The following is a 12353-nucleotide window of genomic DNA, read 5'->3' as shown; positions in this document are numbered from 1 at the left end:
GAAGCAATAGGGGCAGAGAGCACAATGAGATGGCAGCATACATTGTACCATTTTCTTGTTGTTGTTTTCATTTGAATATTTCTATCCTTTTCCTGAGGCTCTGTTATGAAAGAGTTGAACAGACAAGACCATGGTAACAAGGACACAGACTAAGCTATAGCAAGCAGCCTATCAAAACACATCAGAGGAGATTTCAGTGTAAACTTTGAGAAAGCATTTCAGTGGTACTGCCTTTACCACAGTTTCTAGAGGCACTTTTTCTTCCCTGTATAGCCTGTGTTCAGTCCTAGTATCATAGAATCAGAATGGTTTGGGTTGGAAGGGACCTCTAAAGGTCACCTAGTCCAATCCCCTCTGCAGTAAGCAGGGGCATCCTTGACTAAATCAGGTTGTTCGAGCCCTGTCGAGCCTCACCTTGAATGTAGCCAGGGATGTGGCCCCAGCCACCTCCCTGGGCAACCTGTTTCAGTGTTCCACCACCCTCCTGATAAAGAACTTGTTCCTAACATCCAATCTAAATCTACTCTTTACTCTAGTTTCAAACCATTGCCCCTCATCCTATCACTACAGGCCTCTGGAAACCGTCCCTCTGCAGCCTTCTCGTAGGCCCCCTTCTGGTACTGGAAAGCCACTTAGGTCTCCCCAGAGCCTTCTCTTCTCCAAGCTGAACAACCCCAGCTCCCTCAGCTTATCTTTGTAGCAGAGGTGCTCCAATCCCTCATCATTTTCATGGCTCTGCCATTTTTGTAGTACTACCTTAAGTGTCCCACACACTGGATGAGGGGATGGACTTTCTTACTTAATAGCTACTCTCTAGGAGGCTAAAAATTCAATGCATTTGTGCTTTCAATAGATTTGCCAGCTAGAAAACATGGGTATTTCATAGCTAGGAAACAGAGAAAATTTGTCTAACTCAGGAAATCTGGGAAGCAGTAAGTACACCTACAGCATTCACTTTTGTTGATCTATAAACTTTGCTTCTTCAAACACACTTTACAGCAGCTGGTCCCTGTAACACTTTTGCCATTATTTTGTAGTAAGAAATGCATGCATTACCCCTTTTTTTACTGATGCACTGATTGTGCATCAGTACTAACAGCTATTTGGAGCACACTTCAGATGAGAATGTACATAAACCACATACTCATTATTGCAAAGTAGTCTCAGGCATCCTTCTATTTAATGGCATTGGCAACACCAGTACAGATGAGTGAAAATCTTTCTCACACTCTTATCTCCCAAACCATTTAAGAACATTAATGCTTAGACATTAAAAATGAACAAACATCACTTGCAAGCCAGTTCTGTACCCAGGTTATCACTTATTTTTTTCAAAATTCAATCAGATGAGTGTAAGGTCCATTTGTATCCAGCTTTAACACCTGCCTGTTTCCATACGTACCGTGCTTGACAAGAACACCTGCTTCCCTGCATCTGGCATTGCCAGCCAGTTCTTTTTCACACAAAGTCACAAACTGAGAATAAAGTTCCAGCCCTTTCTCTTTTTCAATATTTGCATGGTACTGCATCCTTCTTCCCTTCAGTTTACCGCCCAGGGTGGCTTGTGGTATGATTAGCACATCGCCTGGTAAATTCAGAACAGAAATGTACTCGCCGCTTTCAGTTTCACTTAATTTAACACTCAGCAGTGTGCTGACTGCAAAGAAAAATAAAATAAGAGTTAGTGTAACTGAAACAAACTAAAAAGGACCTAATATAACATCACAAACAAGATTCAACAAATACTGTAATGTGTGACAAACTATTCAAGTACAAGAAACTGCTGATTAATGAAATACAGAGTCAATAAATACTATTCTTGTGGCCAAGAAGGCCAATGGTATCCTGGGGTGCATTAGGATGCATGTTTGAGGGATTGAGGGAGGTTCTCCTCCCCCTCTACTCTGCCCTGGTGAGGCCCCACCTGGAACATTGCATCCACTTTTGGGCTTCCCAGTTCAAGAGGGACAGGGATCTACTTGAGAGAGTCCAACGGAGAGCTACAAGGATGATGAAGGGAGTGGCGCACTGCTTTATGAGGAAAGGCTGAGAGCCCTGCGGCTATTTAGTCTGGAGAGGAGAAGACTGAGTGGGGATCTAATAAATGTATATAAATATATGAGGGCTGGGTGTCAAGAAAGAATGAACAGCCTCTTCTCACTCATGCCCTGTGACAGGACAAGGGACAATGGACGTAAACTGCAGCACAGGAAGTTCTACCTCAACATGAAGAGGAACTTCTTAACTGTGAGGGTTACAGAGCACTGGAACAAGCTCCTCAGAGAGTCTCCTTCCCTGGAGACTTTCAAGACCCATCTGGATGCACTCCTGTGCAACCTATGCTAAATTCTATGGTCCTGCTCTGGCAGGGGGGTTGGACTCAATGATCTCCAGAGGTCTCTTCCAACCCCTAACATCCTGTGATCCTATTAATCAACTCTGATGTCTGAGTATCATTCCTCCCAAATTTCTTCCAAATCTATAAAAAGGTGTGAGGATTCTAGTCATGTCTCCAAAGCCAGAAACATTTAATATAGGTCAGAGCAAAAGGAGCAAAGTTGTGATTCAGGAGCCAAAATATTTCATTTAACCAGCTTTTAAATTAATTTAGGAAAAAATATTCTGGAAACCAGAACTTAAAGAAGATGCTCACACATGAATCTCCTAATGGGAAACAGAACTTTCTTTTTCTGGCCTGTTTCAGCTGCCACACAGCTGAAAAGGTTCTTATTCTCAAGTAACATGAAACTCTCACAAGCACAAAATCCATTTTCCTATCACAGCTTTATATACAACTAAAGATTTTCATCTTATTTAGCATCACTGTAAGACTGTGTCCTCCAAGACCAAGAGAGAATTGCCCAGGAGCTGCTCTCAGCTTTTTCAGTAGCATCTGTGTTTGTGCACTGCCAGCTCTTTCTGCTGGTCCCAGCAAGTAGCCTGAAATAGGCTATTGTTACACAACCTTTTGCAAAACCACTAATGTCAGTCAGCCACAGAGCAAGGGCACTTTTATCTGGAATACAGAATTTCCCAGGCGATCCAGTGCAGCTGATGGAGGAGAGGAGGTGGAAGGAATGAAATAAAAATGAAAACAAACCCAAAAAACCCTCAAGCCAAAGTAACAAATGACTACCATTTGACCTTATCCACAGCATCTTCTCTGCTTTGATATAAATGTTAAAGTGCATGTAGGAAAGAACTGTAGATATTATTTGGTTTACTTCTGAAGCAGAAAACTGCACTTGAAATGCTAACTGTACATAGCATCACGGAAATGAGATGGAAAAGGCACTGTTTAGTCACCCACTTCAAGGGAGTATCCACTCCCTCTACTGGCTGTCATTTTAAATATTCTGCACATATAGTGAGATCAGTGTTAAAATATCTCTCAAATTAAGCCATTCATTACTAGAAAATCTTTTTCTCTAAATTCAGTGCCATCCTGGACTGAGTCTGTTGTCTGACACCTGTCAATATATCAACCAGCAGTTCTTTCTGTATTTGCTAGAATATTATCATCATGGGAACTGGTTTTCTAAGAGGTTGATAATGAGCAGAGGGACAGGGTGAGAGGTTAGAGTCACAAAGATGATCAAGGGAGTGCCCCTTATGAGGAAAGGCTGAGGGAGCTGGGTTTCTTCAGCTTGGAGAAGAGGAGACTGAGGAGTGACCTCATTCACGTTTCTACATATGTGGAGAGCAGTGTCAGGAGGACAGAGTCAGGTTCTGCTCAGTAATGTCCAGTGACAGGACAGGGGGCACTGGGTGCAAGCTGGAGCAGAGGAGGTTCCACATGAACTTTTTCACTGTGAGGGTGGCAGAGCACTGGAACAGGCTGCCCGAAGAGGCTGTGGAGTCTCCTCTGGAGACAATCAAAGCCCACCCGGATAGATTCCTGTGACCTAATTTAGATGATCCTGCTCTGGCAGGGGGGTTGGACTTGATGATTTTTCAATTTTTTACCATTCTGTGATTCTGTATAGACAGATCTCAGAAGAAACAAGGCCAATCAAGCTGTTTACAGCCAGGTGATTGATTTGCAATAATGATACCTGATGACTTTCTGACTCCTTCCTGTTTTCTCTGCCTCCACTGCTTTTCTTTTTCAAACAATCTAACAATTTATAAGGATTATATCATACCTATTTTTGGAACAAGATCCTCATCAGCACCTTTGAAGAAGCATATGTAGATAACAAGTCCTCTCTGGATCTATGAAAGATTACAGAAAACTATGTCAGTGTTTCTCATTGTCCACCATGCACACTGATGATGAAAAAAAATCACACAACAAAGTAAGCTTCCAGGAGTAGCTTTGGTTATTCAGTACAGCATTAGCCATAAAGTTCCCACACCACACTGTGGAAGCTTATGAGATACATACCAATTATGTGCACAATGCCTCTACACACAATTAAGCCCATTTATTAGCTCCATGTGAAGCCAAATTTAGTTGGAATGTACAACACACACTATTAACACAGACAAGGTGACAAGATGAATTAGTCTACTTAAATGCAGCATGGGAAATAATTTAAGCTTTTTTTTTCCCCCCTCTATTAAACATACAGAGAAAATAATTTTCAATGTGAATTATGAGTTTATTACCCACTATGAAACTTGACAAACACCACAGGACTCGTCAGTGTACTGAATTATGTTTTGATGTCAAAAGTAATCTAGCATGGGATAATGCTGGAAAAAAAAACACAGAGTATGTTTAAATATGATGACCAGCAACTATGAAGTTATTCAGAATATTATAAAGTTGTTCAAAATGTTATGTATCAGTTTGGGTGAATTCTTTCTGGTGAAACAGGACCTTTCCTCTGATTTGCATAAAGGATATACCACTTCCTTAACATTCAGAGAGACTACTTGTAAAAAAGTATCTGAGGGAAGAATTAAGGTCTGCACTGAGAAGAAAACACAATGATATTCTTGTTTATCTTTTCTAGTCCATCCCTTTTCACAAGGAATGTGTGTGCTTTATTAAAACAAACTGATGGCATTGCATCCAACAGCAATTGTGTCTTGAACACAGGTACAGCTGAGGAATTTAAAGAGAATTTAAAGAGAAAAAAACCACAATATCCACAGGCATACAGTATCTAAAAGACCCTCACCACTGCTTTGTCAAGAGTATCTTTGTATTTTTGTTGGAAGAAAAATAAATGTCAGTTTATGAAATGGCACCCAAGAGATGCTAACTAGAGGGGGGCAGGAAGGAGTCATTAATGTTGCTGGTATCAAAACAAGGTACTGAACTGCTGGAGTGGGTCCAGAGGAGGGCGAGGAAGATGATCAGAGGGCTGGAGCACCTGGGACAGGCTCTAAGAGTTGGGGTTGTTCAGCCTGGAGAGAAGGCAGCTCTGGGGAGACCTTACAGTGGCCTTACAGTACCTGAAGAGCACCTAAGGGAAAGCCAGGAAGGACCTTTTGACAAGGGCTTGTAGTTATAGGACAAGAGGGAATGGATTGAAGCTTGAGGAGAGCAGATTTAGACTGGAGATTAGGAAGAAATTCTTCCCAGTGAGAGTGGTGAGACACTGGAAGAGGTTGCCCAGGGATGTCGTGGATGCCCCCTCCCTGGAGGTGTTCAAGGCCAAGTTGGATAAGGCCTTGAGTGACCTGGTTCAGTGGAAGGTGTCCCTGCCCATTTCAGGGAGTTTGGAAGTAGATGATCTTCAAGGTCTCTCCCAAACCATTCTATGAATCTGTGAACAGGATAAGAAATGTGAACAGCTTCTTAAAAATACCCTATCCCCCTCCCCCCCTTTTCTTCATTTTTCCTTTCCTCTGTTCTTCAAAAGATAAAGGGGTTTGGGGAGGAAACTTAGCTATACACATGAGATTTTATCCCTTTGCTATTGCAGAGATGAAACAAAATGCTGAAGGCAATGACTGAGAAGAACTATGACTTACCAACTATTTTTCAAGGGACTAACTTCTAGAAAAAAGAAAATGCTTCTTGCAGCCAAAATGTCACATGCTGAGAACTTTTGAAAGCTTTCAATGACTCCTTTCAAAATTAATTTTTGACCACTGCAGAATATTATATAGGTTCCCAAATGACTACAGTATTTCGTAAACACTGTCAGAAAGGTCATGTCCTGAACCTCAAATGACATTTCCAAATCATCTGCTTGAATATGGGACAGAAGTGCAAGCTGACAAAAGTCAAATATCAGTACATGTCTAGCCAAATATTCACCCCAAAACTAGACCAGTGTGAGGATATTAATAGAGAATAACACTGCAGACATAGCTTCTAATAGAAATATTTGGGATGAACCAGGCCAAACACATGGACATTGTATGTATCTGACCACTGCATTAGAAGTAACTGACTCTGCCATACACTACACATCACAGAAAATCATTCTGAGCCTTGTGACTGTGTTTTTGCACAGTCTCACACACAGAAGTAGCAATATTCTGCAATGAGTTTGTTTGAAAACACAAAAAAAAGGGAAATAAAGTGACATCTGCAAGTCCTAAGGCCAGACAGATTAACTGCAAACATTCACTGTTTTTCCAGCCTCTCTCATGAGTTGGTACCTATTTTGGAATATAGTTTTTATCTCAAGATGAGACATACATATGAGGGAAACTGGAGGGACAGGAGGTTAAATTAAAAAACCAAAAAAGGACATATTAAAGATACTAGAGGATGCTTCTATTTATTTCACATATTAGTGATCTTCTAGAACAGGTTTTAACCATCATCATAGATCACTGTAGAGTGACTTGAACTGGAAGGGCCCTTAAAGATCATCTAGTTCCAACACCCCTGCCATAGGCAGGGACATCTCCTACTAGACCAGGTTGCTCCAAGCCTCAAACACATTGAGGGATGAGGCATACACAACCTCTCTGGGCAGCCCATTCCAAGTGTCTCACCACCCTCATAGTAAAGAACTTCTGCCTAACATCCAACATATAGTTTTCAATTATAATCAGGTTACAGTTGAAAACTATTAAGCTATTTGTAAGTTGAAACCCCCAGTTTCAATTATGACTGCGAACTGTGGTAGAACAGTATTTTCAACATGCGTGCAACCACTTTTAAGCTCTTCTTACATCTTGCTTTTTGTTCCTTGGTTTTCTTAATTGAAGATGTGAAATTGAATACAATTTGAAGAGATAACCTAATACTAATGCATGCCAATCCTTTGACCTTCTATCACTGTTTCAGTTGTCTTAAGAACTGCGCTTGTTGCCAGTATAAGGAACAGAAACATGAAAACCTCTTGAATCAAAACAAAAACATTGCAATTGCTGAAGGTCCTCTATAATCTGTTGAAATCTAGGTGACTGCTCTTCAGAGCTATATTTAAGGCAGCAGAGATCAAGCAAAATAACACAAGTCAGAAGGTCATAAATTCAACATGCTGACGTGTGATGAGCTACTGCAAGGAGCTTGCGTAATGACAGGGAGGTGGCTGGGCAGGGAAACTGTGCTCTCTGTGGATTTAATGTTAGCACTAAAATGCCTAGATAAATAAACCAGTAAAGCAAGTTACTTTGCAACACTGCCACTTATTATACAGCTGATGCACTCATCAGACCAGGCAACCCGCATCATGAAGGGTTGAAGTGCCCAGCCCCTACGGCCATACAACCAGCCTTAGTAATGCTGCCTCCAAACACTGCCAAAAAGCTCTTTTGCAGGTAAAATAAGCAACTCTTTCCTCACCCTCTTTACTAAACACATTCATCTAAAATTTTCAGGATTTAATTATCTCTCCTCCACCTTTTTTGGTTGGTTTTTTCCCCTCCCAGGCAAATGTAACGCAACTATCCTGAGGAAGGCAGTTTGTGAAACTAACTTACAAAGATTATTGTTTGACAGTTCCATTTCAAGTACAGATTTGCTGCCCTGTGAGAAGTTTTCTTCACCTTTCTAACATTCAGATGCAGCAAAGAGAGGTTACATCATTTGCCAGAGGTCACAGAACAAATCTGTGCCTGATACTTTGCACCTTTTTATGCTATCTTAACCAGAAAACGAATCAAGGGAAAGAAGGGACAGACAGTTTTCACTGCACTTACAATTTTTAGCTGAATATTCATCTTATGTTTCTTTTCTCCCACAACTGTGAAATGCACCAAATCTCTCCTTATTTCTCCCCTACCTTTAACAGGAGAATTCCTTTTTTCCCTCCTAAGTATTCTGTTGTACACGTAAAGCTTTTCTGGAAGCTACCTAACCAACATTTCTTCATAAAAAAAAAGGACATCCCATCCCCAGTAATATTCAACAGGGCAGAAAAACTCAATCATGAAAACACAATGAAGGCAATGATTTGTGTATAGATATAAAGTACACTCCTAACCTTCCTCCAGACAAAGAACATCTGCTCTGAAGTGCCTCAAGTACCTACAGGGGTCTCTTAAAGCTCAGAAGCTATTCAAAGCCACCTAAATAATGTGCTATTTATAGCACACTAACAGTTTCTCAAGGTGAGGACCTACTTTTAAGTTGTTACAGATCATCAGGAACACAATGGTTTGTATAAATAAGAACTTATGAGGTATTTTTTGTTTGCATTAACATGCATATATTAGCATCACCTTACCAGCAAACATCAGCAGCAAAGATTCCTTTCAATAAACTCTAAAGTAGTGATACTAAAGAACCTACAAATTTCCCAGAGGGTTTTGCTGCCAGGTGTTTGCTGCTGTTGCTGTTAAAACAGATTTCTTCTTAAAAGCCCCAGGTATGCAGGCAAGATTCCTAAGTACCTATGACAAAAGTACATGTCTGACAGATACCTGCTGCTGAAACCACCTACATCTCTTGCAGATTCCTTTAATGCTATTACTTTTGCAATGATATTGGTTAAGCTATTCAAAACTTCAAATAAGAGATACAAAAAGCATAACCTACCTGTAATTATCATACTATCTCTAAACCAGAAATTAATACTATAGAAGCATTTCTATCTGTGGTGGGTTTAGAGGCAGACCCCCTCCCCACTACAACCATCCTCTGCTACCAAGAATGTGCTGGGTTGAGGCAGCCCCCTCTCTCCCCACCACGGGCAGGAATAAAACATCAGACAAACGGATTGCAAAAGTGATGAAAGTTTAAATAGAAAGCAGTGAAATGTTACAGAAAACCCAAAGCACAGTGACAAAGAAAGATCCCAAAGCAAACCCAGAGGCATCCCATTCCCACCTGAGGGTACACTTGACACCCTCAGGGCTCCTTCTTCCCCCTCCCTCTGCTAGGGCAGTCTCAGCTGGCCAGGCCTGAGACTGCCCATCCCCCTGTGGCCTTGGGCCTAGCCAGGCCCAAAGCCAGCAGACATCTCCCCCAGTTACTGGCTGGCGGAGGAGGAAGAAAAGAGAAAGTGCTGGTGCAAAGAATTATGGTAGGAAATACACACAATTTCCTGTGTCCATCCCTCTGGGCTGGACTTCTGGACACAGGAAGTGAACACACCAGGGGGGCACCCAGCTCAAACTGCAACACTATCATAGTATCTGTCAGGGTTGGAAGGAACAAGGATCAGCTAGTTCCAACCCCCCTGCCATGGGCAGGGACACCCCACACTAGATCAGACTGGCCAGAGCCTCGTCCAGCCTGGTCTTAAACACCTCCAGGGATGGGGCCTCAACCACCTCCCTGGACAACCCATTCCAGGGCTTCACCACTCTCATGGTGAAGAACTTCCTCCTCACCTCCAGCCTGAATCTCCCCACCTCCAGCTTCATTCCATTCCCCCTAGCCCTATCACTACCTGATTTCCTGAGAAGTCCCTCCCCAGCCTTCTTGTAGGCCCCCTTCAGAAGGCCACATTTAGGCCACCTCGGAGCCTTCTCTTCTCCAGACTGAACAGCCCCAGCTCCTTCAGTCTGTCCTCATAGCAGAGGTGCTCCAGCCCTCTGATCATCCTTGTGGCCCTTCTCTGGGCACATCCCAGCACATCCATATCCCTCTTGTAATAGGGCTCCAGAACTGGACACAGTACTCCAGGTAGGGTCTCACCAGAGCTGAGTAGAGGGGGAGAATCACCTCCCTTGACCTGCTGGCGATTAAGCCTCTTTTTAGATAGTTTAGAAGACAAAATGACATTTGTGCTGTGCTGAACAACTTCCACTATACTTAACCTTCCAATACACATACATGCACTTCAACCAAACAGCATCTGTGAGATGACACACATTTCCTTTGAATTAAGTGTACTGGTTTCCTAGACCACGCTGCAGAAACTAGGTCTTGTGGATCCAGCTCTCTCTTCCGAACAAGAAGAGAAATGTTTTTAGAACAATGTGAAAGTCAAACTGTGGAAACACCTAGGGACAGCCCATTAAAAAACCCCAAACAAACAAAAAGAAAGCTCTTTCCAGGTGTGTGGAACAAACTCACAAGCCCTTTAAACAGGTTAGAGTCTTACTTTTTAAAAGTCATATGGGTGACCATATAAAACTCCTTTTTTGGTAGAAGTCTTTAAGAAGGACAACAGAGAAAACGACAACAAAACAACAAATAGTTGATAGTTCCACAGATGAATTATTCTAGCCTAGGTAACCCATAAGCAGTGATAACTAGAGCAGGACAGCACATCCAAAGGGCAACCTTCATTCTTGGGTGCATAGCTCTGACCTCGACGCACAGCATACAGCCCAATGAGTTTGCAGACCCACCTCTCTCTCCCAGCAGAAGACATGCATGGAGGAAAAGGGGGAAATTACAATGTTTTCCTCAAGGTGTGTGGTGGTCTGCATCCTCAATTTAATTTTTGGTTAGTAGTTTGGAAAATCACAACTACTGCTGCCATAGTTCTGTTGTTCTACTCATCCTTCTCCAAAGGTACCCTGTCACACAATTAACAATGTATGCAGCTGGACCCATTAGCCAAGCTTGTAGCACCTCTATGGAAGGGTATTTAAGAAAGCAAGTTAACACCAAAGAGGGAATAACATGGTTGGGTGGAGGGAGGTGTTTTGTGGTGGAGTAGCCATGCTCCTGAGATGGCTGAAGCCTGTGGAGTTCCCAAGCTGGATTGCAGGTAAAGAATGACAGAAACTGCAATGCACTGATCCCAACCTCTTGTGCTGCTCGTTGCCTTGCTGAAAGGCTTCAGTGTTACTTTGGCTGGCAACAAGGGGTGAGGAGAAGGCCCTGTAATGGAAACTCAGAGATAGGAGATGTCTCTTAAGTGAAGCTTGGTCTAAAAAAAGAGGGCGTCGTAGCTTACATGGCTACATTTTTTTTTTTTTTTCACGTCCCAATATCCAAATCGCCGACGAAATACTTATGCTGTTATTAAATTAACTTAACTTCCCCATGCCAAGCCGTTTTGCCAGTGACGGTAAAGGGTAAGTGACTTCCCTGTCTTTACTTTTACCCATTTGTCCTGGCGGGGGTAGAGAAACCCTGGATGGGCGCTTGGCTGCCTGCAGGGGCCAGCCCCTCTACCCCGGGGCTGCCTCCAACGCAGGCTTTGAGGGGCGAACCCAAGCACCGAGAGCGCAAGTTTTGAAGGCGAGTACGGACGGTAAGCCAGACAGGGATCTCCTGAAATTCCACAGGCATTCCTGCAGGGATCGCCGATCTGAGCATGTGTTGAGAAAGAGAAGGCAGTACCACCCCCTCACTGTCCTTGGGAGGACCCTCTCTAAACGCAGACCCACCACCACCGCCTCAGCGCGCAGCCTTCCACTGCCTCCGCCGGCGCCTGCGCGCAGCAGCGGCAGCGTTTCCCTGTCGCTCGCCCTGGAGCGGCTCCGAGCCGCCTTCTCCCGCCCCTCCGAGAGAAGAAAGGTCGAGACCGAGAGGGAGGTAGCCCGTGGCAGACGTTACCTCCACCCACTCGGCCTCGGAGCCGTGCTCAGGCGGCTTCACTTGCAGCCGGGCGGACACGCACTGCTGCAGCAGAGCCCGAGCCAGCACTGGCCGCGCCGCCGCCATCACGGGCCCCGTGCGGCTTGCAGACGGGGCGGGCACGGTACTGAGGCCGGTCGCTGAAGCCGGGTAACGCCTTTCCGGCGCCGCAGGCTGCTGGCTTCGGCACCCCGTCTCCAGAGGAGCCCTCGCGTCACAGGCTGCGATCGGAGGCGGCTGGAAGCGCGGGGGGACCGCAGCGGAGTAGGACTGGACGCTAGCGCCACCATCCCGTGGGGGAATGACTGGCACGGCACGGCACGGCAGGCCTGTAGCCGGCACCAAGGGGGAGACCGGCGATGGGGTCTGCAGGACGGCAGCGGCTCTGCAAGTATTTGAAAGTAGTCTGTGTAAGAGAGATAGGGATCTGCTGGAGAGAGTCTATCGGAGAGCTACGAGGATGATGGCGGGACTGGAACATCTCACCTATGAAGAAAGACTGTTTAGGCTGAAG

The 12353-nt window shown here is 44.1% G+C and overlaps 1 protein-coding gene across 1 annotated transcript; it reads right to left on the bottom strand.

The window, feature by feature from the left end:
• Positions 1-1100: 1100 nt before the first annotated feature.
• DTD2 (D-aminoacyl-tRNA deacylase 2) lies at positions 1101-12148 on the bottom strand. Its single transcript, XM_054162232.1, has 3 exons — positions 11819-12148; positions 4146-4215; positions 1101-1657 (listed from the first exon to the last, which is right to left on the bottom strand). The coding sequence occupies exons 1-3, from the start codon at positions 11924-11926 to the stop codon at positions 1332-1334; spliced, it is 504 nt and encodes a 167-aa protein (XP_054018207.1). The 5' UTR covers positions 11927-12148; the 3' UTR covers positions 1101-1331.
• Positions 12149-12353: the final 205 nt, after the last annotated feature.

The sequence above is a fragment of the Dryobates pubescens genome, chromosome 5, assembly GCF_014839835.1.
Source record: "Dryobates pubescens isolate bDryPub1 chromosome 5, bDryPub1.pri, whole genome shotgun sequence".
NCBI lineage: Eukaryota > Metazoa > Chordata > Aves > Piciformes > Picidae > Dryobates > Dryobates pubescens.
Note: the sequence above shows the minus strand (reverse complement) of the source record. Positions and strands in the feature narration are given on the sequence as shown.

What these genes read in the sequence shown, in the direction of transcription:
- DTD2 (XM_054162232.1), bottom strand. Translation starts at nt 11,926, where the DNA reads ATGGCGGCGGCGCGGCCAGTGCTGGCTCGGGCTCTGCTGCAGCAGTGC. An exon ending in CCGAGGCCGAGTGGGTGGAG is followed by an intron (nt 4,216 to 11,818) that starts GTAACGTCTGCC and finishes AATCTTTCATAG; the next exon opens with ATCCAGAGAGGACTTGTTAT. An exon ending in GGATCTTGTTCCAAAAATAG is followed by an intron (nt 1,658 to 4,145) that starts GTATGATATAAT and finishes TTTTCTTTGCAG; the next exon opens with TCAGCACACTGCTGAGTGTT.